Source organism: Narcine bancroftii, chromosome 5, assembly GCF_036971445.1.
Source record: "Narcine bancroftii isolate sNarBan1 chromosome 5, sNarBan1.hap1, whole genome shotgun sequence".
In the NCBI taxonomy this organism is placed as follows: Eukaryota; Metazoa; Chordata; class Chondrichthyes; order Torpediniformes; family Narcinidae; genus Narcine; species Narcine bancroftii.
In genome coordinates, this window is record NC_091473.1 from 165,604,628 (window position 1) to 165,632,427 (window position 27,800).

The following is a 27,800-nucleotide window of genomic DNA, read 5'->3' on the forward strand; positions in this document are numbered from 1 at the left end:
ATGTCGGGGATACGTTTTTTTTTACACATAGTGGATGCTTGGAATGTGCTGAACCATTGGTGATATTTAGAAGATTCTTAGGCACATGGATGAAAGAAAAATATAAAGGGTTATAAGGTAGGGAAGATTTAGTGTTTTGTTTATATAGATCAGCATATCATCGTGGGCTGAAAGGCTTGTACTTTGCTGTACTGTTCTATTATGTCAAAGATGAGCCAGTCTCCCCTCATTCCTATAATTTGGCTCTCTTGCCCTTATCTGGGCTATTATAAGGTATACAGGTTATAAGGTTGTTCTATCAGAGCTAAGATTATTAGTGAGCAGATTACTGACATACTGCTTAATATGACATTTTTCATTGCTTTGAAAATAAGCAAAAGCGAGGGTCACAATTTACATGGATTAGATCTGAATTTTCCATGCTTTAACTGTATTTTTCCACATCAAGTGAAGACAGTGCTGTAACTCAACTGGAAGAGCTTGGTTATAGAAATGGTTTAGGAACTCAAGTTCCTCCTGTCTGTCGCTGGATTAGGTATCCTCGCTTGCTATTTGGTGAATAAAGCTGAATGCTAGTCTTTTTTGGGTGGTTAGAAACAACTCTTTTGTCGAAGTGTACTTTTGAATTTGGGCTCTACCTGCAGTGAACATGGACTTGTAAGAATTGTTTGCCATAATGTATGACTGGATGTGGAGTTTCTGTTAGTTATTAATTTGATGTTTTCATTGTGGCAATACTGGGTTGGCACTGAAGTATGTGGTTCTTGCTCTTTATATTTCAAGTGCAGATTGACAGCTGATTATTGGGTACACATGCTGTTCTACATTTCTAGTAACCCAAACCTGGTCACCTAATGTTAATTTATTGGTAAAGGATATTACTAGACATTTTGTGTAGGGCCAGTCAGATGCTGAAATGTTGAATCTTTCCCATTTACCACAGTGGTGCTTATAATAGAGGATAACCTCAGAATAATAATGGGATTCTGTCGACAGAAGTGTAGGTTTAACCACACTATCCTGGTCAGTTGCACCTATGCTGTAACACCGTGAGTCTCATCCACCTGCCACAGGCTGTCTGATACCAAGATATTGATCTTACCTCTCTGCTGTATTTGTCTCCCATTAAGGAAACGTTTTGGTAAATACTAACTACTAAATATCTGGTTTCCTCCCAAGATGTATGGGTTTAGTAGGTAAACTGGTCACATGGACTGAAGAAATGTATTTCTAAATTAAGTAACAGGCTTTGATGCAAAAAGAGAACTGTCTGGAGAAACCAAATTCATTTCTGTGCCCAGCTGCATTCCCACTTTATATTCTGATGGTAGGGCACTGAAACAGCTGAATGTGGTTGAGTCTTGAACCCCTCTGTAGTGGTCCAAAGTATTAACAGTACTGTAAATGGTGAAAGAATGTTTGGTTGTGGAAATCTAAAACTACAAGAGCAAATGATTAAGCAATTTATTACCCAGTTAGGAAATATAATGAGCTTTAGAATTTTCTATTTGATGTTTTCATTGTGGCAATACTGGGTTGGCACTGTAGTATGTTGTTCCTTGCACTTTATATTTCAAGTGCTGTTCTACATTTCTAGTAACCCGATCATCCAATAATTTACTGGTATATGAATGTTATATTTTTAAAGTGATGAAAGGCAGAGCTGAGGCCCAAAATCGGATTGACTATGATCTTATTACATGGTAGACCAGATTTGATGTTTTGGGCATCCATGGTAATCCGGTGAGACAGTAGGTGCAGTGAGAGGGGTACACATGCTGTTCTACATTTCTAGTAACCCAAACCTGGTCACCTAATGATAATTTATTGGTAAAGGATTACTAAAGATGCAGCCAAGGCACCCATGCATCTATAGTATACGTGGTGCATGTGCAATTACTTGCATTCAAAATTAGATTTTAGTGAATGTGTGTTGTGCCAGGTCAAGATTATGTGATGAGGAGAAATGTTAATGATTTGTTGTGTCGAGATCAAAGGAATAAATAATAAGATTGTCACTTCAGAGCACCAGATAGACAATGGTTTATGTAAATGTCTTGTGCTTGGTTTTTGAACAATTTAGAGTACAGTGGAAATGCGCATCTTAATCAAATATCTGATGATGGATTCCTAGCTCCTGACCGTCAATTTTGATTTAATGTGTGGAAAGGGCCATTTATATTTTCATAACAGACACCCAAGAATAGTGAATTGCCAAGACAATTATTTTAATAAAATATTAAATGAATATCTAGTCATTGTTTACAAGATTTGTACATATACTAAAATTATCTGCATAGAAACAGATGTTTATTTGTTTATACAGTAAAACAATTCTTTAAAGTGCACTTTCAGAAAATCAAGGTTAGAAGATTACAGTCAAACTACAGTAAGTTCTTAAGATACATTATTGCAAATGTGTGCCATTTTTTATATTCAATGTAAAATTACTTCCTAGTGCTTAATGAGAGAAACCTTGAGTAATAACTATGACCACAAGGGGGCAAAATATGGCCATGAGGGAAACAATTGGCAGCAACATACTGTAGCTTCATTAAAAGGAATGATTGTCCTGTACATGAGCTCATAACTCTTGCCCCAAACTTCAGGGTAGTATTCAAGTGTGATATTGTATTATTTGATTACTGGGATGCTGCGATCACATGTTGTGGTAGGCTTCAAGTGCCCCTTTTTAAAGCTTTGAATTGAGCTCAGTAAGGCTCCTCTGTCTGTACCATTGGCAACAGGAATGGATTCTGATGGAAGCTGGAACTCAGACTTTTGACATGAGGGAACAGCTGGAGGAACTGAAGAAACTCCTGCAGGTAAAAATAAACAATGTTAAAGACATTTGCCTTGTTGATGATACTTTAATAGAAAGAACTGCAAATGCCAGTGATATTCATGAGCCTGCATCTGTAAAGAGATAGGTTAGCATTGTTTTTCTTTATTAACCATGGAATTTTTCATATGCATGTTACCTTTGCTTTACTTTTTTGGCAGAACTTCACAAACCCTACCTATTTTTCTTTTAAAAGGCCATTTAATAGGCATTCATTATCCTATTAAGTGCCATTCTGCTGTTTGGTATTGTACTTTGGTTTGACAAGTTTGCTTTACATAATGAGTTAGTATATCAAGGAATATCAGTAAAAGCCTGGATTTGAAATAATTTTCTTTTTGACTTGTTGGTTTTTTAAACTTGACTAAGGCAATTTTAACAATTTCAGTAGGATTTACCTTGCATCGTGCTGCAGATGCTTAATACTAACACAAAAAAATGGGGAAATGGCATCTCGTTTGAAAGGCTTTAATGAAATCACAGCTGTGCCATTTGTTGGCCTTTCCAGTTTTTGTTATACAAGGATTTGGAAACGGGTACAAAATAGTATAGTGTAGATGTGCTCGAATGTATACTAGGTCTAATTTCATTTTAATGGCTTCACGATTGAAGATTTAGGAAGGGAGCTGTTCACATCTGCTGCAGGCTGAGAGGGCCAATGCAGGACAGGTAGTGGCTGCAAGGAAAATTCTGTTCAGGGTTTGGTGCTGCTGTGTCATGGTTCTTCCTCCATCTCCTTTTGTCCTCAAGGCCAGCCCTGCGTGCGTTCTCTGAGGAGGAGATGGACTGGTGAATGGTGTGTCACCAGGCCACACAATCCAAGGCTAGAGCAGACCACTGGCGATGGTCAGTGCACCAAGGGATTTCTCTAGTCCTTGTACCGCTTTTTCAAAGCCCCTCTGTCATAGTGGCGTTCACTACACAGTACAATCTTGGGCAGGTGATGATCCTCCATCCTACAGACGTGCCCTGCCCTGCCCAGCGTAGCTGCATTTTTAACAGCATTATCTCAGGACTTCAATGGTGGTGACCTATGACTCAGAGCTGTACAGGAGGGGTGCTCTGTACACACTAATCTTGTTGTTCCAGACTTTTGTATTGCTTTTGCCAACCTCTATCGATCTTGGCATCGGACGAGATGGTGCACCCCAGGTAGCTGAATTGGTGAACGGTCTTCAGCTCAGTCTAACCCATAGTAATACAGGGAGGGTGGTACTCTTCCTGAGCTGCAGACTGATGGAGAACTTCTGTCTTCAAGCTGACTTCTAGTCTGAAGAGCTCGGCAGCCTTTGCAAACCAGGATATTGAGCGCTGCAAGGCTGTCTCTGTCTAGGCATAATCTGTGGCTCCGGTTGACAGGCTGCGGTATTGGATGAAGACACTGTCCTTGTCATTAAGGGGCTTGTGTCCCCCTTGCAGCATCATGCTGAAGAAGAATCAGCATGAGGACACAGCCTTGCTTTACACCATGATGGTCTAACTTGACCACGCTGATCTTCATGACCATGCAGAGGAACCTTTGGGGGCATTCTAGTTGTTCCATGATTTCCCACAAACTTTTCCTGCTTACAACATCATTCAGCAGCACCCGAAGTGACTAAGCAGCCTTCTCTTGGGACTAGGTGCAACACATTAATGTTAAATGCATAAACATCATAACTAACTAGCAACAGATCACGAGCTGCAGTGGACACAGTCTGAACAAGATACTCTACCACTTGTTTACTCTTTAGTTGAGAGAGTGAATAGAACTTTCCTATCCCCTTATCAATTACAACAAGTAAAAACTAATCTGCACAGTTATTTGTAGCTATTACATTACTTTATTCAGGTTTTAAGCCACTGATTTCTCTAAAGGCTATTGAACTGATTTTTTTAACTTTCTAGTTGTGCTATAATATGAAATTTACATCTCTACATTCATATCAGAAATATGAGATCAGATACACAGATTATTACTTCACTTTGTCTAGAAATAGTTTTGTCATTTCAAACCACGACAAGCTTTTTCAATGTGGAAATGAACAAAAATGATTTTTCTTTCTATTTTGGAATGCAACTCAGAACTGTGGATAATTCCTTTGTAAAAAGTGACTTCTTTCTTTGGCTTCGCGGACGAAGCTTTATGGAGGGGTAAAATCCACGTCAGCTGCAGGCTCGTTTGTGGCTGACAAGTCCGATGCGGCACAGGCAGACACGGTTGCAAGGGAAAATTGGTTGGTTGGGGTTGGGTTTTTCCTCCTTTGTCTTTTGTCAGTGAAGTGGGCGCTGCAGTCTTCTTCAAAGGAGGTTGCTGCCGCCAAACTGTGAGGCGCCAAGATGCACGGTTTGAGGCGATGTCAGCCCATTGGCGGTGGTCAATGTGGCAGGCACCAAGAGCTTTCTTTAGGCAGTCCTTGTACCTTTTCTTTGGTGCACCTCTGTCTCTGTGGCCAGTGGAGAGCTCGCCATATAATGTTGTACAAATTACCCCACTTTTTTCAAGTTTTGAACTGATCAATTTACTCCAGCAATTGTGAGTATTAAAGCATTCAAGTGAGCAAAACTACTCTGCTGTTGATTGGGGCCTTAATGTAAAAAAGGATTAACGATCACAGGAAAAATACATACTGTCTTGTTATGTTGGGAGAAGTGGCACCTTTTCAACTGAATCTACCTGTACCCTGTTAATTATCACAGTAATCAACCATGTAAGAAAAAGTATTGTCCTAATTGGTCATGGGAGGAAGTTCCCACCAGAGAAATGAAAAAGATTTGGGAAGACTATTATAATTCATTATTCCTGGAAGTGTACAAGCAAATACGTGAAGAGATTTTTGTTGATATTGTAGGTTCATTCTCTCCAGCTGATGATCAGCCATGCAACTACATTGCATTCTCTGCCTTACAATTCTCCCACATTTACAGTGTTGTTTTAGGTTATTAAGTATTGTCTATTGAGTTGCACTCTACCCCTGAAATGTCTGCCTAAATACATGCAATCTTTTATTAATCTAATTTATCAAATGTAACTCAACTCTGTTCCTCACAGAAATATCCAACAAAATCACTGCAGAGCCAAGGAAGCCTTCTCATGTTGTAGTCTTTCCCCTATTTCTAGCTCAACTCTTTTGAACATTTATACCATCCATGCTTTCACCCCTCTAAACTCATTATTATTTTCTCCTGTAGTTTGGCGATGATCTAAAGTTAAGAGTCCAGCCGCCTGGATTCTCTTCCCTTCTCGCCTCCAAATCACTGCTCAAATTTCACTCAACTCTATTTTATCTTCTTGGCAGAGGCTTCATCAAAATCACTTTCTGCTACAATTCCCATTACAGTTCAGACTTTCCTTGAACTGCCTGTGCAAATGATCCAACTGTAGTTACTGGAATTTGCTTAATCACTTACCCAGTTTCAATATCTAAATTTCAACAGAACACTGTTTTCCTGCATAGTTGTTCAAGGTCACACTACTCCAGATAAATAATTATTAATCGAGACATTCACCACTAAACTCACTTCACATCAATTCTCCACAAAAATACAATCCCTTTCCCTTTTTCAAGTCTCATTTTTATTTTAAAAATGACCTCCCCCTTGGTTCTTCTGTCGTGGTAGCCTTCGCCCCACCATTGATGGCTATGCTTTCAGTCAGCTTCCCAAAACACTGGACTCTTAGTAAGACTCCACTTTTTCTTCAAGTATCTGGTCACGTCACTGGGATTTCTTTGGCAAGTCATTATTTTCTTTAAAATATTCCAATGTTTTTCCTTTCTTTTGTACAAGCCAAAAGAACTGTGACTTGGGAAGATGCACTTAACAGCTCAGATTATTTCAGCATCAGTATCCCCAAGAATGGATAAAGGGGGGAAAAAAACCCACAAAGAATCTCATGAACAAGATTTAATGACAAATGCATAAATTTGTTTAAAACATATTCTACCCCAAACCAGAATGATTGTGACACAACAACAAACTGATTCACCTTGATGACTGTGACCTCTTTCTGCAACCTTTAAGTTTTTAGGGTGGTTTACATTACCCCAAAGTCAGGCTCAAAATGGTGTGTGCTCTACCGCAAAGTCAGCATAGAAAGAAAGAAGCAACAGGTCATTACCATGAATTATACATGAAGAAAATATGCAAACATTGATATTCAGTTAACTGGGTTACCAAAGTTCAGAGTATTATTACAACAGAGGGGTCATACAGATCTGTGGCAGTTTCAGGTGTCTCCCTTCCAACCCACTTTACCTCATTTTAAAAGCAGTAACAGCTAGGACACCAACCCCAGCTTGTCACAATAGACAACACTTAAGTAGCTGATATCTGTTCTGTTCCAAGCAGAACGTGCAGCCGCTGCAACAAGGTTAATTTACATTGCATGTTCTTCTAAAGGAGAATTAGTGAGAAAATCATTTCACGTCAATGAAACTTCCTTAGAGTGGTTAGTTAATCTTAATTTTACTTCCACAGATACTGTATGACGCTTAATGTTTCCCTTGGAAACCTATCTTTTCAAATAAACTGCACTTACTATGAACTTGTCATGAGAGATTTTACTTTAGCATGGAACAATAGGTCAAATAAATGGGTTTCCATGCCTGAAAGTGTACTTTTAAGGTCAGGGATAAGCATACATCATTCCCATGTTCTCTCCTTGCACTTCCTTCATAATCAGGCACTGTTGGAGGCTTCAGTTATGGAATGATTCTGGACTCCTGTATCCGTTAAATATATTGAGTAACTGATGTAAGAAAATAGATGATTAACCCAAATGACTTGATGCGGAAATCCACTACATGCCGTGTTGCTGAACAAACTGGTCAGTTTCTCATGAAACCCCCTACCTTCAACAATTTAAGGCCAAGACAATAATCATTCCCCCCTCCCCCCCCCCATCTCTAGCCTACAGACAAGATCCTACTGATGGCAGCCACTGTGGCTCATGCTAATAAACCCAATGCAATCAGACCATTGAGCCCCAGCTCTGGCATCGACATACCCGTTTGCCTTTCATAAGGAAAATAAAAGGGACAGAAAACATAACCCCCTAAAAACAGAAAAAAAGCCTTGCAAATATAGGATTAGCAACTAATTAACAATGTGCCACTTAGAGACAAGAAATATCCTCACTTCCTAGCACAAAATGCTCGCAACTTGCCAATTACCACCCTTATCCTAATGGAAAAAAAAATGAAGTTTAATTTTTCTTTGCAAAAATCAAGTCTCCCTGTAGCTTCCAAATTGTTCCAAAATATTTGGTTACAACCCTCATCTGTGGCCTAAAATCAAACTGGTGATTTTGAAAATGAATACTTCCATCAAGCAATTTGTACATAGCGCGCAGTTTTCATACATAGCTGTTGAACTCTAATCATTTATAACAGAAAAACTGTTGTCTGACTGGAATGACAACCTGAGTAAATTACATTGATATTACAGTAAATAACAAATTTGGTTTTTCATTATTATATACTACAAGATCCACAATTCCTATAGCAAGCTAGTTGTAAATGACTCATTACAACAGGGAAAAAACAATTAGAAGTGAGAATATGGTCAGATATTTGGAACTTCCATTACAGAAAAATGTTACCATTTAGTATTACATGAGGACAGATCTTCTGCTATTAAGCATGAGAAACAGAAAATCCAGCTGGAATAATTAGTTCAAGAAGCCTTTGACAACCTCAGAACTATACCGCCACTCTAATACCAACAGCACTAGAGGCTCAGCATTAGAATCAACAACTAAATTGAAAGGAACCTGGTATTCCTAAACGATGATTAGAATAAAATATAGGCTACTCAGAATATCTTCAAACATGTAACAAATTGTTAGCAACAATGAAATGAACCAAATTTTTAAACATACTGTGAGATACTATGATTGAATGAATGGAACTGCAGATCTAAGTGACAGCTCAGTGTACAAGTCAACACTCTTATGCTGGTATAGCCTATTCGCTAATCAAGGTTGGGCCATATGGCGAACCAAGTCAAAGCACTTTACACATTCTTGGCTATTATCCATGACAATTATTTAGAATTTTTAAAACATTTTTTCTCTATTCAGATGACAATCAAAATGGTAAAGTAGAGGTGACAGAATAGCACGAATCTGATCAAAAATATGGATTTTAAGGAGAGCCATTAAAAAGATGGGGATGAGGAAGCATTAAAACAAGTCAAAGATGTGCACAATCTGGATCTGGTGGAGAGAGAGAGAGAGAGAGAGAGTCAGAATCATACAGTGTGGAAAGAAGCCCTTCAGCCCAACTTGCCCACACCAACCAAAATGTCCCACCTCCCTGTGCTTGGCCTATTTCTCTAAACCTTCCTACCTGTCAATTTTTTTTTAAATTGCAATAGTACCTGCCTCATTCAAACACCTCTGTGTAAAAGATAGTGACCCCTCAGGTTCCTATTAAATCTCCCCCCACCTCACCTTAAACCCATGTGCTCAGTTTGTGATTTCCCAACTCTGGACAAAAGATTCTCTGTGTTGGGGTGGCATAGCAACATGTTTACAGCGCCAGCAATCAGAACCTGGGCTGTCTGAAAGGAGTTTGTACGTTCTCCCCTTGTCTGAGTGGGTTTTCCCTGGGGGCTCCGGTTTCCTCCCACTGTTCAAAACGTACCTGTGCTGTAGGACTAAAAAAAATTAATTCTCCCAATCTATTTCATGCATGATTTTGTATACCTCTACAAGATCACCCCTTATCCTCCTGCACTCCAAGCAATAAAACCCTAACCTGCTCAATCTCTCCCTCAGATCAGGCCCCCAATTCCTGGCAACATCTTCGCAAATCTTCCCTCGTGTATCTATCCTGGGCAAGATTGCATTTGCTCCGTCTTGGTCACTACATTACAGGAAAGATGTTATCAAGCTTGAGACGGCATGGAAAATTTACAAAGATGATAGGGGACTGGGCTATAGGAAGAGGTCAAGCATGCTTGGCCTTTATTTCTTGGAATACAGGAGGATGAGGGGTGATCTCATACCAAATAGCAAGAGGAAGAGATTGAGGGAATGCCATGAGTCTTTTGCCCAAAGGAGGTGAATCAGTAAACAGAGAGTATAGGTTTGTGGTGACGGAGGGAAGGGGGTTCAATAGGAACCCAAGGGTCTGAAGTTTTTTTTTTAAACTGAACAGGTTTGTGTGAGGAGGTGATTGAGGTACTACTACAACAACATTTTTTTTAAATTTGGACAAGTATATGGAGAGGATAGGTTGGAGGGCTACGTGCCAAACACAGGTAGGCAAGATATTTTGGTCAGCATGGGCAAGTTGGGCCAAATGGTCTGTTTCCATGCTATATGATTCTATAACTGAGGCACTGAAGATTGGAACACAGTAAATGTCACATTTTCTGATCGACTTTTTCTAATATACAACAGCCCCTTCCCAACAAATAAAGCAGGAGTTGGAATAAGTTTAGGGTTAGGTTGAACCCATGCAGTGCCATCACACAATTAAACGTGTATAGTTTACAGTTTATCCAGTTTATGAATAAACCGATCAGGTGAATTTTGAGTGCTTCTAATGTTATATCAGGACTCAGAACGTGGAACATTATTTCTTTTGATATTCCAGATTACAAGCATTATCTAAGCATGTGGACGTATTTGTTAATTCCATTCCTAAATGATCCTTATTTATTTTATGATTACAGCCTTCCTCTTTGAATCCCAGGAGAATTATTCATCAAATTATTTTAAGTCTTGATAAGATCAATTCTTATTCCTCATTGAGTGCAGTTTTGGTCACCTAACTACAGTAAGGATAGCAAGATATAGTGCAGAGAATATTTACTATGATGTTGCCCAGACTTTAAAGATTATTCCCTGGAGCATAGAAGAATGAGGGATGATTTGATAAAGGTGTTTAAAATTATGAGGGGGATAGACAAGAGTAAATAGGCTTTTTTCACTGAGGGTGGGTGAGATTCAAACAAGAGGACATGGGTTGAGGGAAAAGTTAGGGGGAACATCATCACTCAAGAGAGAAATGGGAGTGTGGAACGAGCAGCCAGCTGAAGTGGTTGACTTGGGCTCAATTTTAACATTTAAGGGAAATTTGGACAGATGTATGGAGGGCTGTGGACTGGGTGCAGGTCAGTGGGACTAGGCAAGAAAAAGAAGTTTGGCACAGACTAGAGGGGCCAAAGTGGCCTGTTTCTGTGCTATAGTTGTTTGGTTCTAAACTCAAGAAAATACCAAGTGGCACTAACTCCTCACAATATTTTTAGTCCTGATGAATTTAGGCTAAATTAAATTTTCTACATCCATTGTGGTGCTGCTGACCGCGCTACCGCTGACCTGGGGAGAGTAGGGTGACGGCGCTGCTCCAAAGGGTTCGATCTCCTGGGCCTGATGCCAACAGCTCCATACAAACTTTAAACAGTCTGTTAAAAGGAGCTGATGGTGTTTGCAAGCAAAATCCTGCAATCCCAGGGTCTGTGTCCAAGATAGCAGTGGCCATGAGGGGCTCAGTGGCTGCGGGGGTCTGGGCTGGTGGAGAATGCCTCATAAGAGCCAGGATTCAAGAAGGTGCTGAGGGCAAGAAGGGCCCCGGTGCTGAAGGCTTCCTGATCCTATCAGAGGTTTCGATCTGGAGCTCGAATTGCCGATAGATCAAACAGAAGTCACAGGCACCCAATGACTAAAGGGACTTTCTTTTGCTTCTCTTTCTCTCATTGTAAGGGATGCCAGGCAACATTAATGGTGACGGTTTGTCTGCCTTATGGCACGCAGACAATAATTTCACGTAATATTACATCTCATGCGCTATTACATGACAATAAAGGAATCTTTAATTGATAAGCAGCAAGACATATATTGAAAGGATGGTGAAGATTTAAAAGAGAAATGCACTTGCCAGAGTCCAGCTTCTCATTTTCTGTACCTAATTTGCAAGTTTTCATAGGCACCCAGCAGCCAATCATTAGCTAGTAAGACTGAGTAGCATGAATTACCCAAGAGGCCTTACAGTAAAAAATATCTGCTTCCGTTTTCTTCTTAATATTGAAAAACAATTCTAATTGCTTCAGTTATATTAATTATGAATAAAGCAAAAAGGAACCTCATTTAGACTCATTCAAGTTCTCAAGAGGCAGATGTCATTATAGTTTTTAAATAACAAATACCATGACTATACTTGCTACCATATTAAGAAACACTTTATCACCTACCAGTTGATGGAGGAGTTGGTGAAGATGGTGACGTTAAAGGAGAACTAGCACCAGAGCCTAAAGGGAAGATTGTGGTTAAAAATAAATTAATACACCACTCTCAAGTCAACACGCCACATAATTAAAATCAATGATAAATGTTAAAATGCTCAAGGAACTACAAAAGAGGTTTACAATTGAAATTTTCTTTACATTTCATATGTACAGTACAACTCCAATTATCTGAAAATGGGATTCTCTGAAATCCTCATTTATACACATTTTTTTTTAATTGGATAAATTAGGATATCCGAAGCAAATCAGAAATCCCATTTATCCAATTTTTTTTTGGACCAGAACTGACCTCACAGGTTGAAAAAAAATTCACTTGAGACAAAATTAGAACGACGATGTCCTCATTTCAGGAAACTCCCTCCCTTTTCTTCTTTACCTTCCCCTACTGACTTTTCTCTCCAACTCTTCTGCTCAAACTGGGTGCTGCTGTCTCCCAGCCGCAAGTGGTCGGAAGAATCGCTTGTCCCAATATCATCAAGGAGAGCGGCCTCCCAGGCAGGCTTGGGACCTCAGGCTCAGAGGTGTTCCCTCCCCTCCCACCCTCAGCACACCCGACGCCAACTCAGAATCCTTCCCTGGAGTGTGTGTGCAGTAAGCCTAGGGGAGGATTCGGAGTCAGGTCTCCAGTGTCAGGAGCTCCAATGAACAGGGAGACATGAGCCCGCTGACTCGCCAGTGAGTGTTTTACTGACATGGGAAGCCTCCCCAGGGATCAGCAGCAGGGGTGGGTTTGTGTCAGGGATCAGCAGCGGCAGTTGGGTGGTCTCAGTGATCAGATGTTTTTTAAAAAATGACCAGTTCTCCAAAAAAAATTTATCAAACATAGGCCTGATCCAGACCATTTTGGATAATCAGAGTTGCACTTAAATCCTTCCCCCCCCCTCCCCCAACATACACAAATGTAAAAATCTATTTTGTTCAGGAATAATTATTCTTCATATTCTATATGCTATTCTTTACATATTGTCCTGTACAGGACAATCTTCTCTACAGGTCATACAGATGAAATATTTCAACATCGATCACTGTTGAATGCAACATCTATTCCATTGAAAAAAATCTCACAAAAGTTTCATTTATTCCCAAAAATAAACAGAACAAAAGCTTTATTTCATGGTGCTCTCACTGCCATCAGGTTACTTCCTTTGAATTTAAAGGACGGTACGTGTCCTGACAGTATGCTTGTCAATATGTGACACCAAAAAAATGCTTTCTTATTCCACACCCAAATGGTTCAACTACTCCTCACCTTTCACAAAGGTAGACCACGGAATAATGGACTCTGAGCAAGAATAACTAAAATGCTTTAAATTTTAAAATCTGTCAACCTCCCCAGCACTGCTGGAAACCTTTGTTAATTTTAACAGTACAAAAATATTTAGTCAAATACAACTAAATTAATCCCTTATTCACACAAGAAACAAGTTACTGAACATGCAAAACAATTTAAATCAAATTCAGGAAGCATGCAAAGAATACAATAAACATCCAAAAAGGCAAAATGCTATCTGATTCTTTCAACATTTACACAAAGGCTCATTAGGCTTTAAATGTGTACACTTCAATGAAAAATTCTGATAACTCAGTGAACAAAATCAGTTATTTTTAAATTGACTATTGAATTCTCCAATATTGCTGCACTCCATCATCAGGAGGGTAGAACAAACTGAACCACAATAATTATTCCCCCCTCCACTCCATGAACTTTGGTCATTCATCTCGTTCAAGCTTTGTGTATCCCTAACTACCTTTTGAATTTGAATGGGCATTTCAATCAGTGGCTGAGAGTGAATTACAAGTATTTGGAATCACACAAGCAGAATTCTATACCTGAAGGATGCATTGTATCTAATGGGCTCAACCAGCTACTGTGGCTGGATTTGACCACTTCCATTGGTCTACGGCTTCTAGCAATCCAACCACTAGACTATTGAACTCCACCGCACAAATTATGTTTTAGACCATAAGACAGGAGCAGATATAGACTATTCAGCCCATCAAGTCTGTCCTGCCATTTATTCATGATCTGATCCATTTTTCCATTGTCCGGCCTTCTCCCCAAAAGCTTTGACGCCCTGGATAATCAGTAACTTATCAATCTCTGCCTTAAATATACCCAATAACCTGGCCTCCACAACCTGTTATGACTACAAACTCCACAGATTCCATCGCATCTCTATTCTAAGCTGACACCCTTTAATCCTGAAGTTGTAGCCTCTTGTTCTAGACCAGGGGTGTCAAACTCAAATTCACAGAAGGCCAAAATTAAAAACTTGGACTAAGTCGTGGGCCAAACTAAATATTTATTGAAAATTTTCAACAACATCTGCATGTTTTCTCTTCTTTCAACATATGTAATGCTAAACTTTTTCTTATTAAAATAAATGTTTAATAATAAGTTTTGGTTAAACTCCTTCCAGAAGAAGCATTAACAAATGAGAAATAAAATATTCAATAAATAATATTTCTCCATAGCCTTTAAGCTCCTTTTGAATGTTTTTTTTTCACAAGCCAACAAGTCAAAAAAATAACAACTTGCTTCAATGACAAACAGGTTTGTCTTTTAAAATGATGAACATATAGTCTGCCTCCCACCTGTCTTGAAAGGTCCTGTTTTCTGTCTTTCGTTTGGCCATTTTTCGTAAGGGGTTTATTACACGTGAGTTAGGCGACAAGTCGCAGATGCTAATGAACGTAAACAGAGGAGGTGGGGGCGATTAGCGGGCTGACGCCAACGCATTTGCAAAGCATTCTGGGATTTGTAGTATTCGCTGTGCATGCGCTATACTGGCACGGCGGCCAGCGCGCCAGCTCTAATACATATTTGATATGATCTTGCGGGCCAAATATAATTATATCACGGGCCAAATTTGGCCCACGGGCCTGAGTTTGGCATGTGTGCTCTACACTCTCACGATGGGTAAAACAATCTTTCTACATCTACTCTGTCCACACCTTTCAATATTCAAAATGTCTCATTGAGATTACCCCTCCCCCCCACCCCACTCACCTAAATTCCAACCAGTGCAGGCCAAGAGCCTTCAAACGTTCCTCATGTGATAATCCTTTCATTCCCGGAATCATGCTTGTGAACTCCTCTGAACCCTCTCTCATGTCTTTCTTAAATGAGGAGCAGAAAATTGCTTACACTACTCCCAACTGAGGACTCACCAGTGCCATAAAGCCACCACATCACATCCCTGCACTCATCTTCTATTCCTCTTGAAATGAATGCTCGCCAGCATTGCATTTCCACCAGCTCAACATGCAAGTTTTCTCGCCTCAAGTTTGTGAATTTCATCTATAGCTTAAAGCTTTCTTTAAATTTATGATACCAATGGTAACATTATATCAATATACAAGATGTTGAGAATGCAATGAACACATTAATGGAATAGGATTTAGAGCAAAGTTGTAAGTTTCTATCAATGAGTGCACAAAAATCAGAAATTGTTTAGTTGATATACATGATATTTCTTTAAAAGTTGATGCTTGAAAATATACTCTTCCTTAAAAAGTCAAATATAACCTAAAGCAGAAATGTTATGATCTCTTTTTTGACACTGTTCAATTAGGGGCGAAATGTTTGGTTAGCAACAACGCTATTACAGCGCCAGCGGTTGGGACCGGGGTTCGAATCCTGCACTGTCTATAAGGAGTTTGTACGTTCTCCCTGTGTCAATGTGGGTTTTCCCCGGGGCGCTGGTTTCCTCCCACCTTTCAAATGTACTGGGAGTTGTAGGTTAATTGGGTGTAAATGGGTGGCACGGGTTTGTGGGCTGAAAGGGCCCGTTACCGTGCTGTACGTCTAAAATTTTAAAAATGAACCTAAACTGTTCAATTACAGCTTTTGATCAAACATTTCTCACTACACAAAGCCATTTTATATTATTTACATAATGTGGCATTGTCCCCCTCAATCTATTCAAAACTAGAGAAGTCTGAAGGAAAAGACCACCTCATCATCCACTATTAGACACAAGATTTACTGATTCACATTGTGTCTTTGATCATTGAGAATCCTTTGTCTACACCAGCTTTTTTTGACTATGACCACCTCAGGGCTCTGCACAAAGTTTATGGGCCCCTTCCCTGTGAATCAGTCAAGTTTAGTTGGTTTCCTCCGGACTTCTCTCCCACCGACTACATAAAAAGCATTAAAAAATGTTTTATGGCCCTCAAAGTGTGCTGTGGCCCCTGAGGTTGGGGGGGGGGGGGGGGGTGGAGGGAAGGGCTTTTTGGCCCCTGTTATAAATGGCTGGTCTACACTAACCTTGGTGCCAATCTTCTGTCATTGTGGGTTGAAATTCGCTATTTTGTATGTGGCTTTGGTTTTAAACTGAGCCAACACAATTCTAGCTCCACTTGGAGGCTATTCAAGGGGAAAGGAGCAAAGAATTTTTTTAATTGAATTCTTCAGCTGTACGATTACCAAAACATAATTCCTGATCAGAATTTTTTTTCCAGCAATGTTATTAATGGCCCACGTGCAGATGCTAGATTTCTGGGCAAACAATGAGCTGCTGAGGGAACTCAGTGGGTCAGGTCTTGATAGAATCCAGACACAAATTGCTAACTGGCCCTTTCTGCCCATGGATGCTGCTACTGAGTTCCTGCCACAGCTCATTGCTTATTACTGATTTGAATATTAATAACAAAAAAAGTACCAGAATTTGCATTGTTTGAGTTGTTGCTTTTAGTTGAGTTATCCACTTCATTTTCAGTTAGAGACTGCTTTGACTTCTGCATACAAGAGAAACGTGTGAATAATTGAAAAAGTGAAATACACAGTGCAACTACTCCATATTTCATCCATGCAACAACTGATGCAGCAATTGAACTCAATTGTACCATGCAATTCCCATTAAAAATAGACATGCAGTAAAAGATGAAAGCATGAACTACAGCGATCTACAATTAACAAAGCCAAAGCACCAGTAAAATAAGATCACTAGATCTCAACTGAAGCAAGTGTTGTTACCTTGGCTTGCTACAAGAGAAGATAGAACAGAATATTGTTATAGGGAAGAAAACCGTACACTTCATTAGAACTAAATTTGACAGTGGTATTTTAAAAACATGCATATCAGTCAAAATAAGAAAAAGATAGTTTTCCGTAGAAATTGACACCTTATTTTGTTATCATTTTAATTAAAGATTCTAAATACGTTTTCAAGGTATCCAGTTTGAAGGTCGATAATGTTAAACGGAATACAAGTTTACTTAAGTAGCCCAGCTGTCAAAATCTCAAAAAATTAAGTTACCTTTCTGGCCAAGATTTTTCTCTTCTTCTTCTCTTCCTCGGATCCATGGTGAGACTGCGCCCTTGCCAGTCTTTTATGCCGATGAATCTTTAGAAATGGAGACCAATGTAAATTTTGGTTAGAAATTTTCCTGAACAGGAAACATTTAGGCAGATTGTTTTGATTTTTATGTGGGTTTGCTCTAATGTTAAAATTTTAAAAAGCACTCTCAGCTGAGAATGGAGTGGATATAGCCTCTTCCACCCTGCTTCAAATGTAGTCAAGATGGTTAACGTGGTTTGTCAAGCTCATACACTCTAACTCAGACGTTCCGAAGAATCAACGCACTAAAATTAGATCAATCCTAATCCGAATTAATACAATTCTGGATCTGAAGTGCCTTTATGTAGGTACGAGGGCCAACTATATGAAGTGTACTTCAAGGTCATGCAGTAGTAGCTTCCTAGAAGACCCAATTCTCAAAACTACTGATGAAAACTAATTTATCCTGGGGTGCTTAGAGAGAATTTTTAAAATAAGAAATTGCGCTTGTAAAAAGATGTTTACAATAAAGTATCCCAACTTCCCTTTCACTCCATTTGTCATTTTCTACTTCGCTGTGAAAGCAATTACTTGGGTCAAATTAGAATGCTTTTGAATTTAGGCAGGTTTGAGAAGACAAATATCAAGGCTGAATTCTGCTCTCAAGTCAGCAATGGAGACTTTTGAACATTAGCACACAAGACCAGAAGCTTATGACCAATTTCCCCTTCCTGATTCAAGGGTACAGATACCAATTCAAGCAAGTTGGTACCTGATTGAGCCAAAAAACCCTCCATTTGTACATTCTGCAAACGTTGCAAATGCATAAATCGAAAATAGAAAGATATGAAACTGACATAAAATAATAGATTACAGTACAACCCCGATTATCCAAAATGGTTTTTCTCAGATAACTGGCCACTTTTAAAAACAGCCAAGAAGCAACAGCAAATCATTTGTAACAGTGTTTAAGCAACAACAAACAACAAGGGAAGGCTTTTTAAGCATTAAAATAATGTTTAATTCTTACCCAAAAAATGCTGGCCGCCACTGATCCCTGACATCTCCCCAACACTGCCGCCAATCATCAAGACCTCCCAACAACCGCTGCTGATCCTCAACACTGCCACCAATCACCATCGCCAATACCTGAGGCATCCCCAATGCCACCGCCAACCACAAGAGACCTCCCAACTGCCGCCACCCATCCCCAACACGTCCCCACCGCTGCCACTGATCCCCGGGGAGGCTTTCTGGGCCAGTGGAACACTCACTGGAAGTCGGCAGGCTCCTGTCTCCCCAGTCACCAGAACTCCCGCTATCAGAGTCCCAACTCAGAATCCTTCTCTAGGCGTGTGTGTGTGGTAGTATGCTGAGGGAGGGTTCAGAGTCGGCGTCGGGAGCTCCAGTGTGCCGAGGGAAGGGGGATAGGAGAGAAGGAAAGGAGAGGGTACGCCACTGAGCCAGAGGTCTCACTCCTGCCCAGGAGGCCGCTCTCTTTGATGACTCTGGGGCAAGGGATTCTTTCGACCACTTGCGGCTAGGAGACAGAGACATGCAGTTTGAGAGGGAGAGCTGGAGAGAAAAGTCAATGGGGGAAGGTAAAGAAGAAATGGAAAGAAATGGGAGGGAGTTAGCTGAAACGAGGGCAATCATTGTTTGAATTTCATTTTGAGTGAATTTATTTTCAATCTGTGAGGTCAGTTCAGCTCCAAAAAAATGAGGATTTCTGATTTGTTTTATATATCCTCATTTATCTGAAATTTTTAACAAATTTTCGGATAAATGAGGATTTCGGAGAATCCAATTTTGGATAATCAGAGTTGTACTATAATTCATTTAATAAAACTGTCAGATGCAAAGTATTGGCATAAAGATTGGTAAATCCCATGCATCACATCTCACAATCTAAATGTGCAACAAAGCCTTTACTTCATTATTTGGTACATGACAAAGATACTTTATCATGAATGAAATAGCAAAAATAAAATGACGACAGATCAGACGTAGAAGTAGCTAAAATATCACTTTGCAGGTTATGAATAACCTTCATAAATACATTTTTAGAGAGTGATACATTTTAGGCTTGGTTATATTTGTCAATGCAATCCACTATAACCGGTGACAGCGTCCAAAGGATGGACGGAAAGTTCTGGAAATACTCAGGCTATGCAGCACATGCTTCTCGTGCGTTTTTTGTTCCCTCCCTCATCCCCTTTACATTCATCCATCTGACTTTGAAGGGATTACTTCCTGTCTCCTATCATAAACATTCTCTTCTCCCCACTCATTCAACTCCGGAAGTTAAAGCACATTGGTGTTCTCACTTTTCCTGTTTTGATGAAAAACCTGAAACATTAACTCTGTTTTTCTCTCTCCACAGTTGACACCTTCCAAGTATTTTCAGCACATTTTTGCCTCAATTTCCAGCATCTAATTTTGTTTTTCAAATTAAAGAAATATTTGACTCACTGTCTTTTGCTCTTCATTCAGCCTTTTCTCCATGCACTCTTTTGCTACTTTCAAAGCTTCTTTCAGTTTACTAGGTATCTACCATGGCAAAAAGAGAAGAAAACAAAATTATACAGGAAATGCTCCCTTTTATATAAACTGCTTTGTAAAGAATTTTCATTCCAAGATTGTGTGCATTATGCTATTCTTTCCAACCAGGCGTGGTTGTAAAATACAAGTTGCTGATATTCACATTTCTTCTTCGTTTACCTCACACATCAGAAGCACAGGAACAGGTTTATCATTTTGCCCCTCGAACTTAAATTATTTTCAGTTTTATCTGTGGCTCAACTCCGTTTACCAACTTTTAGTCCAAGCCCCTTCATACTCTTACCTTCTAAAAAGAAATCGAATGCAATCTTCAAACTTTCAATTGCCTAAAAATTTACATCCTCTTCCTCCTATTTTTGGGTCGATGATATACATCAGAAATGGCCCAGCTCCATTTTAAAATTAGATGCATTACCTCAGCAATGTTAATCAGATACTTAGCTCGAGGAAATAAACCCACTTCCCCTTGCAATTTAGTCCTTTCATCCCTGGTATCGCTCAGTGGATTACAAAAGTTGGTTAATATTTATTTCTGAATAATGGTTTCTGGGCATTTCAATACTGGCAGCTGGCCCTTTAAGGGCCCAATGGAGAAACCATTAATATTGGAATTGGGTTCCAAGCATCTCGCAAATTGAAATAGGTCACAGAAAGCGAGGGGAATTGTGAATGGATTCGTGAAATCTGTTTGTTCACATGGATGTGCAAGGAAATAGGATTTTTTCAATTTTACCAAATAACTAACTAAAAGTAAAAACACAACACTGGAGGCACTCAGCAGGTCACACAGCCCACTTCATATAGCAAAATAAAGATACAGAACCAATGTTTTGGCTTGAGCCCTTCATCAAGGTAATGAGCAAAATCTCACAGGCAGGAGGTAATAAGTGGGGGGGGGGGGGGGGAGGGGAAGAATGGCTCTCTGATTGGAGAGGGAAGGGGGTGGAGAGCTGGAGGAAAGGACACAGTGGGAATGGGGAAGAGATGGAGAACGGGGAGTAGACTAGCAGAAACCGGAGAAGTTTATGTTAATGCCACCCAGGCGGAAGATTAGGTGTTGCTTCTCCAATTGACGGGTGGACTTGGTTTGCCTGTTCACGAGGCCATGAACAGACATGTCAGAGCAGGACTGGGGCACAGAAATGAACTAATTGGCCACTGGAAGATCCCTGTCATTGACGTATCCCAAGTGAAGCAACACTTCCCTTGTGAATCAGTGGGTGCCATCTACTGCATCCGGTGCTTCCATTGTGACTTTCTCTACATTGGAGAGACTGGACGCACACTGTGAGGTCACTTCCCTGAGCACCTTCACTCTGTCTACATCAAGGACACAATAATGCCGTAAAACGACACATTTTGTGACACATGCTCATGACAATAAACTGGATTCTGAGTCAGACGTGCTGAGTGTCAAATGAAAAGGATAAGAGACAAGGAAGCACAAAATGGTCAGAGGACAAGTCAGTGAAATGGCTTGTTTTGTGGACTCAATGCAACTAGTCAAAAGTGCATGGAAAATAACTCTAAGACATAAGACTTCAATTTGACTTAACCTAAAATTGTTGTTATTAACAATATAATCACATTATTCTACTCAATGAACAACACTGTTAAAATCTTTGCACAACCCTATTAAAGAACACAGAAAAAAATGCAACGTTCTGATCCATTCATCTCTAAAGTTAAGTATGTTACCTTGAACTGGGGCTTCACAGAATTATGGAGCACAACATCAGTGAACAATCTGAAAAGGAACAAACACATTTTATTAGAAAGATTTACATCAGCTGTTATTTAGCATAGCGGTATGTATCATGCTTTGGTGCACCTCTGTCACGGTGGCCAGTGGAGAGCTCGCCATATAACACGATCTTGGGAAGGCGATGGTCCTCCATTCTGGAGACGTGACCCACCCAGTGCAGCTGGATCTTCAGCAGCGTGGACTCGATGCTGTCGACCTCTGCCATCTCGAGTACTTCGACGTTAGGGATGTAAGCGCTCCAATGGATGTTGAGGATGGAGCAGAGACAACGCTGGTGGAAGCGTTCTAGGAGCCGTAGGTGGTGCCGGTAGAGGACCCATGATTCGGAGCCGAACAGGAGTGTGGGTATGACAACGGCTCTGTATACGCTTATCTTTGTGAGGTTTTTCAGTTGGTTGTTTTTCCAGACTCTTTTGTGTAGTCTTCCAAAGGCGCTATTTGCCTTGGCGAGTCTGTTGTCTATCTCATTGTCGATCCTTGCATCTGATGAAATGGTGCAGCCGAGATAGGTAAACTGGTTGACCGTTTTGAGTTTTGTGTGCCCGATGGAGATGTGGGGGGGCTGGTAGTCATGGTGGGGAGCTGGCTGATGGAGGACCTCAGTTTTCTTCAGGCTGACTTCCAGGCCAAACATTTTGGCAGTTTCCGCAAAGCAGTTTGGCGGGCAGCAACCTCCTTTGAAGAAGACCGCAGAGCCCACCTCACTGACAAAAGGCAAAGGAGGAAAAACCCAACACCCAACCCCAACCAACCAATTTTCCCCTGCAACCGCTGCAATCGTGTCTGCCTGTCCCGCATCGGACTTGTCAGCCACAAACGAGCCTGCAGCTGACGTGGACTTTTTACCCCCTCCATAAATCTTCGTCCGCGAAGCCAAGCCAAAGAGATGTATCATGCTGAAGAAAAATAATGCAATAGATTCAAACTGTAAATGTCACCATTTTGAAAAGGTTACATTACCTTGTGACAGAACTTACTGCAAATCTCAAGGTGAATTTTACTGTTAGACTCAAACAAGGTACTCAGTATGACAACAACAGACATGAAACTTCCATAACTTGGGAGTTTTAAATCTCTCTCTCAAGGCATTAAGGCATATAAACCAGACACCAATGACAGACTTCTACCAATGGTTCAATTAGAAATGCATACAGTGCCCTCCAAAATATTTGGGATAAAGACTTTTTTTCCTTTATTTGCCCATGCTTCACGGTTTTAAATTTGTAATCAAACAATTCACATGTAAATAAAGTGCACATTGCGGATTTTATTCAAGGTTATTTATTTACATTTTGGTTTGACCATGTGGAAATTACATTACTTTTTATACATAGTCCCCTCATAATGTTTGGGCTATTTGGCTTCACTGGTGTTTGTGAATACACCAGTGCTTCATTGGTGCAGGTATAAGAGAACTACAGATCACCTTTGGAGTCTGTAGTTGACATTTTTCTACATGAGGACCAGATTTGTGCCAACGAAAGTCAAAGAAGCCGTTATGAGGCTGAAAAACAAGAATAAAACAGTGAGAGAATACCAAAAGCAACTGTTTGGTTCATCATTCAGATGAAAGAGCGTACTAGTGAGCTCGGTCATCACAATGAGGCTGGGAGGCCAAGGAAGATCTCCATTGATGATCATAATGAAGCAAAATCCCAAAATGCCTGTCCGACAGATCAGTAACACTCTTCATGAGGCAGGTGTGGATCTGTCAGTGACTACTGTCTGTGGAAGACTTCATGATCAGAAATACAGAGGCTACACTGCAAGATGCAAACCACTCATTAGCCACAGAAACAGGATGACCAGATGGGAGTTTGCCATGAAGTATTTAAAAGAGCTGCAGAGTGTTATAAAAAGGTCTTGTGGACAGATGAGACCAGGATTAACTTGCATCAGAGTGATGGCAAGAGCAAAGTGTAGAGGTATAAAGGAACTGCCTAAGATGCAAAGCATACCGCCTTCTCTGTGAAACATAGTGGTGGGGGTGTTACGGCCAGGGCAGAGTTACTGATGGGAGTAGCAAAATTAATTCTGAGGGGTATAGAAATATCTGCTCAAGTTCAAGCAAATGCCTCCAAACTCATTGGATGACGTATCATCCTACAGCAAGAGAGTGATCCCAAACGTACAGCTGAAGCAACAAAGGAGTTTTTCCAAAGCTAAGAATTGAAATATTCTTACATGGCCCGGTCAGTCACCCAATTGAAATCAAATTGAACATGCCTTCCATATGCTGAAGTGAACACTTAAGGGGACAAGCCTCTGAAACAAGGAGGAGCTGAAGATGGCTGCAGTAGAAGCCCGGCAGAACATTGCCAGAGAAGATGCTCAGCACCTGGTGATGTCTATGAATCACAGACTTCAAGCAGTCATCGCAAGAATGGGATAATATACGTACCATTGCTATGTCCCACATACTTTATTTTCATTTTTTTTTTACAGACTCAAAGTAATTTCAACAATCAACACAATCTTTTTCAACATTTGTGGAATTGAGTCTGTGTTTTGTTCACCAGCACCTCCCCCCCCCACCAAAAAAAAGCACAATCGTACCGATTATACATTATAAAAGTAAATACGTGGAATATACAAATACCCTTGAATAAAATCTGGAATGTGCACTTTAATCACATGCGAATTGCTCGATTACAAATTTAGAACTGTGGAGAACAGGGGCAAATAAAGGAAGATGTGTCTTTGTCCCAAACATTATGGAGAGCCCTGTACATCTGGTACCCAAACATATGATTCACAAACAACTTTTATCCTCAAAATCAATATCTTAGGGTGCGTGATGCCACGCATGTACTATTGACAATAAATGTGAAAATTGAAAAAATTCCTCCTTCAACCCTTCCAAGCTAACACTAGAGCATCAGTTCATTTAGTCAATTTTCTATGAATAAGCTCAACAGAGATGACAGATACCAATTTTAGAACATCAATTATTTCATTGTAGGAGGGAAGAACAACAACACACAGGCGTAAGTGAAGTCATGACTGATTCATTGATTTCCCCGAGCCCTGCTTTCATAGACCCAACTTTCCACCACTGGGCCCGATTTTCCCGCCACTGTGGGAAGATGTGACATCACCGGCAAGCTGGCCTTTGGTCGGCAGTGGTTCCTGCCGTACAAGCTCCTGTGCGCAGGCTTTCCGCGCTCGCTGCATTAGTCCGCCATTTTGAGTGCTGGTTCACTTGCCAGGTAGCGAGCCGCTACAACACCGGTCAGAAAAATTCTAAGAACATATGAGCAGGCCAATTATCCCATTATAACCAGTTCCACTGATGAGAATTACGTTGGGCAACATCTAAATTGATCTGCCTGCAACTCTTTGTATCCCTTATACCTTTGATTCAAATAATCTATTATTCTCAGAATTAAAACTGACTGATTCAGCAATAATTACTGTCTATGGACTGAAGATCCAAATTATTGCCATCCTTTGCAGTCAAGTCCAAACTTTACTGCCAAATGTCCTTGCTCCAATTTATTGGCCACCTCCTATAGTCATTCACTCAGTGAAATTAAGTTTCTATCTACCTAGTCGGTTCCTCCAACACAAAACATCCAATTTATATGGATTTTAGTACGGCATTTGACAAGGTCCCCCATGGAAGAATCATTCAGAAAGTCACGAGCCATAGGATCAATGGAACCTTGGTTGCGTGGATTCAGAATTGGTTTACTTGTAGAGAGCAGAGGGTAGTGACATGAGGGAATCCACAGGGATCTGTTCTGGAACCCTCAGATTGTTATAAATGACCTGGACGAAAAAGTGGAAGTATGAGTCAGTAAGTTTGCAGATGACACAAAGATTGGGCGCGCTGTGGAAAGAGTAGAAGGCTGATGTAGGTTACAACAGGATATAGACAGGATGCAGAGTTGGGCGGAGCAGTGATAGTGTTCATTTGGAAAAGTGTGAAGTGAGGCATTTTGGAAGATCAAATGAAGGCAGAGGTCAATGACAGGATACTTAACAGTGGGAACCAAATCCATAGATCTCTCAAGGTCGGTGCGCAAGTTGATCGGGTAGTTAAAAAGTTTAAAGTATGCTGGCCTTCATTAAACAGGTGATTGGGTTCAAGAGCCATGTGATCATGTTGTAGCTCTATAAAACTCTGGTTGGACTAGTTTGGAATATTCCATTCAGTTCTGGTCACCTCATTACAGAAACGATGTGGAAGCATCAGGGATAGGTTTTCTTTTAAAATACCGAGTAATGGGTGCCTGGAATACACTCCCAGGGGTGATGGTGGAGGTTGGTAAATTAGGGACATTTAAAAGACTCTTAGACAGGCACATGGATGGAAGAAAAATAAAGGGTGATTGATACGAGGTAGGGAAAGTAGTTTGTAGAGTAGGTTTATAATCGATCAGCAAAACATCAAAAGTCTGTATTGCACTGCCTGTATTGCACTGCAAAGCTCCATGTTCCATCTCATTTATTCTAGGTACCATTCCAATAAATTTATGTTATTTACCCCAAGGCAAATCTAATCTTCCTCAGCAGTAACAAACAAGGTTTTTTTTTGGTAAGGCAAGATCTGTGTAGAGATACCACTGTGATGCTGTTATGCCATTAATACTGTATCTCTGTGTATAGCTGGCCCACCTCCTCCCTGTAACTCCTCCCCCTGGAATTCCCCAGATTACATCCAAGTCCCTCCCTCAGTACGAATCCTGGAATCAAGCCAGCAACAGGAGCATGTGCCCAGTCTTGTGGTAATAAAAGCCTGTCTTCCAGTAACTCCTGAGGTCGGACAAGCTAGACATTGATCTGCAATTGCCCGAAGCCCCAGACCGATTCAAGCTCTGGCTACTCTGCTTTAACGACTTTCTGCACACCTCCACTCAAGTCGTGGGATCCAATGACAACAAGCTACGCTGCTACGATTACGGGTCAGCCACCGTGCCTATGCGATCATCAGGAGCTGCATGACGTACAAAGAGGCAATGATCAAGCTCCAAAGCCTGTACAGGCCCAGGATGTACACTTTCTACACCAGACATCTCCTGGCCACTCACAAGCAACAACCCGGCAAGCCCCTCGAGGAATACTTTCAGGTCCTGCATGAACTCTGGCAAGCCTGCAGCTGCAGGGACATTACTGCTGAAGTCTATACAAACGTGTTTGTTTGAGACATTCAATCAGATTGCATCCGCCAGCAGCTGCTGGGACTGGACGAACTGACCTTGCAGAGGGCTTTCAAAGTATCCAAGATGTTGAATGTAGTACTCTGTAACACGGACTCATTCTCCTCCAATAATGCGACCCCCTCGTGGGGACTGCGGGTGCCGCCATCTTGGGACACAGGGTCCCAGATCGCCTCCACGAAGGGGTGCCCCGACTTCATTTCTGCCGCCAACAGAAGCACCCTCAGAAGTATGCTCAAGGTGGGGGAAGAAGGGACACTATGCCAAAGTCTGTAAATCCAGGACTTCTCTCCCTAGCAGTGCCGGGTGTGGGCAGTGGGGGCCAGGACCATCTTGGCCAGCATCATTTCTGGCATCACTTCCGCCCCAGAGCGACAACACCGTGCGTGTGCCAAGGAGGCTGCCATCTTGGCCAGCATCATTTCAGGGATCACTTCTGCCCCAGAGTGAAAACACTGTGTGCGTGCCAAGGAGGCCGCCATCTTGGCCAGCATCACTTCCGCCGCCATTTCTGCCCTCGAGCAACAGCACCACAAGCACGCAATGGAGGCCGCCATCTTACCAGTCCGGGTCATGGGCACCATCTTACTGGCCCAAATCGGACAGTGACGACAGGGTACTGCCATCAATTGTACTCAACCAGGAGAGCCCCCCATTTGATGATGGAGGTCGAAGTACATGGTCATCTAACTAACTGTCTATTTGATAGCAGGAACACAGAGAGCTTTGTACATCCTGATACCACGTGGGTCTATTCCCTCGCGGTGAGCCCAGTGAGTTGCAAGATCTCCATGGCCTCCAGGTTCCAGTCAGCAGAGATTTGTGGCCATTGCATGGTGATGCTGACTATACATGACAGAACCTATGAAGACTTTAAACTGTTAGTAACCTCTCAGCTCTGCATGCCCATGGACTGCATGCCCATGGACAAAAGCATCACTATGGAGTTT

At 41.0% G+C, this 27,800-nt stretch overlaps 1 protein-coding gene across 7 annotated transcripts in view; it reads right to left on the reverse strand.

The window, feature by feature from the left end:
* Positions 1–2,211: 2,211 nt before the first annotated feature.
* LOC138764136 (PX domain-containing protein kinase-like protein) overlaps positions 2,212–27,800 on the reverse strand; it is a 124,923-nt gene continuing 99,334 nt past the window's right edge. For all 7 annotated transcript variants that reach the window (XM_069939590.1, XM_069939587.1, XM_069939586.1 and 4 more), the window contains 6 exons: positions 21,622–21,670; positions 19,834–19,911; positions 17,341–17,427; positions 16,744–16,819; positions 12,023–12,079; positions 2,212–2,819 (listed from right to left, as the gene is read on the reverse strand). In XM_069939590.1, the coding sequence (XP_069795691.1) occupies positions 2,635–2,819; positions 12,023–12,079; positions 16,744–16,819; positions 17,341–17,427; positions 19,834–19,911; positions 21,622–21,670 (532 nt within the window). In that variant the 3' untranslated portion in view covers positions 2,212–2,634. The remainder of the gene's footprint in view (positions 2,820–12,022; positions 12,080–16,743; positions 16,820–17,340; positions 17,428–19,833; positions 19,912–21,621; positions 21,671–27,800) is intronic.